This window comes from Thrips palmi, unplaced genomic scaffold (genome assembly GCF_012932325.1).
Source record: "Thrips palmi isolate BJ-2018 unplaced genomic scaffold, TpBJ-2018v1 HiC_scaffold_5, whole genome shotgun sequence".
Lineage (NCBI taxonomy): Eukaryota > Metazoa > Arthropoda > Insecta > Thysanoptera > Thripidae > Thrips > Thrips palmi.
Genome location: NW_023144632.1, coordinates 10676399 through 10681310, shown reverse-complemented (window position 1 = coordinate 10681310; position 4912 = coordinate 10676399). Strand labels below are relative to the sequence as shown.

At 48.2% G+C, this 4912-nt stretch overlaps 1 protein-coding gene across 1 annotated transcript; it reads left to right on the top strand.

Moving 5' to 3' along the window:
- The first annotated feature begins 1410 nt into the window (after positions 1-1410).
- LOC117650952 lies at positions 1411-3576 on the top strand. The gene is made up of 4 exons (XM_034394615.1): positions 1411-1769; positions 1846-2279; positions 2490-2602; positions 2703-3576. Exons 1-4 carry the CDS (start codon positions 1645-1647, stop codon positions 2715-2717), a joined length of 687 nt encoding a protein of 228 aa, XP_034250506.1. The 5' UTR covers positions 1411-1644; the 3' UTR covers positions 2718-3576.
- Positions 3577-4912: the final 1336 nt, after the last annotated feature.

Sequence of the window (4912 nt, the reverse complement as noted above, 5' to 3'; positions counted from 1 at the left end):
CCCGACCCAAGTTGTTTGCATATGGAGAAAAGATTGGCGCTCTTCCGGCCGGAATGGGTCCCCGGGCCGCCGCGGGCCGCTCGCCCGGCCGGGGCCGCCAGGGCCGCCAGGTCTTCGATCTTAGACTTTATGGCTGGTGGTGCTTAATTTATTGTCACGAGGCGCGGCGCCGCGCTTCGCTGCGAGACGCATTGCCCGACCCGTGTGTCGTGTACACCCGCAAAAAGGCGGAAAGGAAAAAATAGAACAGTTGGCCAGGGCCTCTGCTGCTGTTTTAGGCGTTGGGATCACAGGGCGGTTGGAGCACTGGGAGAGCGTTTCGTTCCCTCTTTTGTTGTTTCGGGTCCGTCTATTTTTTCAACCTTCCGTGGTAGAACCCGGCACGGTGTAGGTTGCACCTGGAATCGAACCCCGATCACGTTAAGTCAATAGGTAACAGATCCTCGGCCGCGGGGAATGAAACACTTTGTATGCGTCCCGCGGCCCCGCCCCGCCGTCGAGCGCCCCGCTGAGCGTCCTGGACGTGTTGATGAAGCACCTGGGCGACGAGGAGCGGCCGTCATTTCCAGCAGCGCGGCGGCCAGCGCACTAAACCGGAAACCGGAGCACTGCGGAGCACCCCTCTATCCTCCCCTTGGCGCGGCGCGGCGTGGGCTCCTCCGTCTTCCGCATTCTTTCCAAATATTTGCCCGTCCGTCCCAAGCTCGGCCCCCAACGGGGCTCGGCCCCCAACGGGGCTCGGCCCTCAACGGGGCTCGGCCCTCAACAGGGCCACGCACCTCTTGGCGCTACTTGATGCACGGCAACGCACCTGTCACGTCCGTTGCATTCGGCCTAAATGCCCCTCTTGTTTTTAGCAGATGACACCGTTGCTAAAGCAAAAGCAAGCTATACAATTGCAATGAAGGTGTCAGCTTGCTTTTACTCTCGAGATAGTTTTAAGGCGGGGCGGGACCGTGCGTGCGTGAAGCCGCCTCGGCGGGGCGGGACCATGCGTGCGTGAAGCCGGCCTGGGCCGGGCCCCCCCCCTCTACCTCCCCGCCGCCAGCGCTGGGCGCAGTGGCGCGGCGTGCTGCGTGCCTAGGCAAGGCTCGGCCGGCTCGGCTCGGCTCTCAAGCAGGGGCCTAGCGTGGCCTGCTCAGCTCGTACCGCCTTCGGAGCTAGGTCGGCTTCGCTCGGCCGATACCGATGCAGGATGCAGCGTGGCCCCGCCGCCGGCGACGCCGCATGCCGCTGGAGGCGAGGGGAGCGGGGGCCTCGCACTGCACAACAACAACCAGGGGGTCTGCACGGGATAGGCTGGGGCCGGTGGCTCGAGCGCAGGGGTGACGTCACGTTCCTATCTTTTCATACCAACCTAAATAAAAAACAAGGCTGCAATTCTCGGACCTTTTAACCCACAGTAATAGTCAAAATAATACAAATATATGCTTTTTGGAATCTTAAAATGATCACACGTATTTCAAGTGGCAGGTGATGATCGTGTACGTTAATTTAAAACCATCACTCGAAAGTCGTTCGGGGTGATGCGCGAGGTTGCATCACTGCGTTATTTGAGTTGCTCCAGCAACAGAAAGAAGCGTCCTTTTCCGCGCTGCTCATCGTCACATCAACATTGGAGGACTTTTTGGTCATTTTCTGGAAATGCCGACTGGTGGTTCTTATGATACTGCGAGATGCTGGGTCCCAGGATGCGTAAACCAGAAGATTCCGGACAGGTTCAACACAACCGTCAAGTTGTTCAAGTTTCCTGCTGCGGACTTGCCTAGGTAACATAACCGCACATAAATTGTTTATATTTATTGTTTCGAAAAGCATGCTGTTCTAAGTGCAATTTCCTCTCAGATGCAGGAAATGGCTGAAAGCTGTGGGCTCGAAGTACTTGCTTTCCCTCACCACCCAACAGGTGAAAGCCAAGTTCATTTGCTGTGCACATTTTCGTGACTACGAAATCAGGAAGAACAAAGTCAAAACTACATTGGTGACTTCTGCCGTCCCTTCACAATTCCCGCCTGAAGTGTGTCCCCTTCCTGATGAACTGGTGGAGCAATGGCCTCAGAGTATGGCGAAGGAGAATCAGTGTGGAAGGGAGCTCGACTCCAGTGAATGTCAGCTTCAAACTTCTCTGTCTGCGTCAACTCCGAGACCCCTTCAGATACTTGGACTCAATCAAGTGTCAGCTGCCGGAGTGCATGCTGGAGGTTCATCTCAGCAGGCATCCTTGAAGCCTGACTCTGGTTCAAAGATGAATGTTGACATTCACTTTCTGGATGATCCAAGTAAGTGCAACACCCCCGCAAGTCTCCACCTTACTCTTAAAATTTCATGTTGCGTAGGTTCATGACGGGTGCTCTATGAGCAGCATGTTTATGTTTGTAGGGGTTAAATATTTATTTTTCAGGCCTCCCACATGGGAGTCACGTGAGTAGAATTCCATCTACTAACATTAATTCAAGGGTTTACTAAAATTCTGTCTGAAAAATTCGCAGTTGACAGCCAGTGGGAGCTCGTGAACTTGGTTTTGTACCGCCACAAGGAAGACAGAGGTTTTCTTCGTGCCATCTCAGCTAATCTGAAAGTCGAGCCACCACGGTGCACAGTGGTAAGTTGTTTTATTGAGACTTGAGTACATTTGTATGTAGAATGTCCTGGTTGTCACTCTCAGTTTTAGTATTAATCTGGTCCATTTTATTTTCTTACAGGTAGTGGTGCAGTAAATGTCAGCGGGTGGCAGTTGAGCTGTGAGCTGTACAAATCAATGAGAACTCCTTCCCTGGGACTCTTTGGACTTCCTCGTAGCATGGGCTAAGTCTTAAATCTTGTGGAACCTCAGTTACCATCTTTGTGATAAGAAACTTTGCCTTCATCTGTCAAGATTGCGAATTGTAATATTTTATGTGATACCTTTGTGTTTATATTCTTATTTTTCTCTTGTGAACCATGAGGTTCCACTTTTTGTGTAACATCTGTGACGACATCTGTGATCGGACCTAGCTTCTCACTTCCATCTTTTTTGTGGATGTGGTCCCTAACTTAGAGAGCTTTTAATCATAAATTTACATATTGATTGTTGGGAGGGAGGGGAATAACTTCACGGCTCACCGCTTCCTTCAAGGTGCAGATTCAGTTCTTTAAATGTGTATTCATTTTCTGTTTGTGTCTTATCTTTTGATGAGACGTCATACCTTACTCATTTTTTATCGTTTTCAGTATTTTATTAGTTTTAAGTTGTGTGAACCATTTAATAGTTAGGATTTGTCTCTTGCTTCTGTGAAATTTCCTTGATTGGTGCATGGAAACATACTAAGTATGTCTGCAAGGTGTGTATGTTAGGTTTAGAATTCAAACCACATTTCTCATGATATTTTTTAGTGTTGAACTATGTGTTGTCTGCTGACTACTTTCTTTTTGTTTTATTATTTTAGTGTGACCGAACTTTAAACGTTCCAGTCAATTTATTTATTTTTGAGTGTTCTCTTGCTTGTCATCATACCATGTACTAGTCAATCAAGTAGAGGTTTCCTGTTCAATTATTTGTCTGTTTGCTATTCAGAATTAAAACTGAATTCTGCGCAATTTGTATGTATCTTTTGCACCACCCAGCCCCAGCACTGGTGCGTGATGAGGTTATGTTGTTGACAAGTATGGAAGCGAAACCACCTCTGCACGCCTTAATTCACTACCTCGTTGACTCAAAAACAAAAAGAATACCAAAATCTCAAATTTCGCTGAAATTTCAGCCAGAATTTTGAAAAACATCCTCAGAACTCTAAAAACTAAAATAAAAACATTTACTGTGAACTGTATTAACTGAGGCAATCTTTCCTCTTCAAAGTAGCGGGGTACCTAAGTTGATGTTGTCGAAAATAAGCTTGAACTAAAAAACACAGCGTTGGGAGAAAAATGCCCACGATTTTATTCCGTTTTTGTATCGTACGTTGGTATGAAAGGATGTGAACGTGACGTCACGCCCAGTACCGCCATATTGCTTTCTTCGAGCGAGTGGGGGAATAGCGTGGCCGTGGGGTCTCTCATAAACGGAGTTCATTACTCTATGACAACAACAGTGTCGCCGGCTGGCCCGAAGGAGCGCGTTGCGTGTGTGGAGTACACAGACAAGAAATGTGGGAAGAAGCACGTGAAGCGGCAATCACTGCCCAAAGCTATGGCCCCCAGGAAGCTGACCGAAGAACAACGAGAGCGTAAACGTGAAAGGGCCCGGCAGCTATGAAGTGATAAACAAGCATATTAAAATAAACATTCTCATTAGAATGTCATCTGCTTCCACGTTAGCGTTAGCGTTAGCGTTTTTTTACCGTCTGTCGTCCCTCCATTTGTGTACAGGTTGCACACTTTCAAATGTGATACAAGTGTATCGGAGTTTGTATTTCGTGCAGTTCATGATATTTAGTTCATACTTCCAGTGATCACAGATGCTGATTTCTTTTGCGTCACAATGGTTTATTTGTTATCACGGAAAGGAAGGAAGACTAGTAAACTCGCTGCACTTGTGCAGTGTTTGTTACAGTGTTAGTTTGAAGAGCGCGCGTATTAGCAATTTTGCATTTCGTCCATATGTGACTGGATTACGGTAGTTCCCTGTATTTTTATTTTAATGCATCAAAATTTCAGCAGTAAGTGCACAATGCCCTTTTTCTGGTGTGAGCATGTGCATTGCTTCATTGGAGTTTGCTTGGGGCATAACTCAACTTTTCTGGACACGCCGTAGGATGCTCAACTTTTTGTCACGTGGTGAATGTGAATCTGAATATGTGACAGCTGACGTATGAATCCTGCGCCGCAGCTGCGCGCAACACGATGAGGGAAAGGTCCTGCGGGACGCCAAATTATTGTTCCTCGTCGAAAGAGGGAAACGGTATGGACGGAGTCCTCCTCGGGGGATCCGTAATTC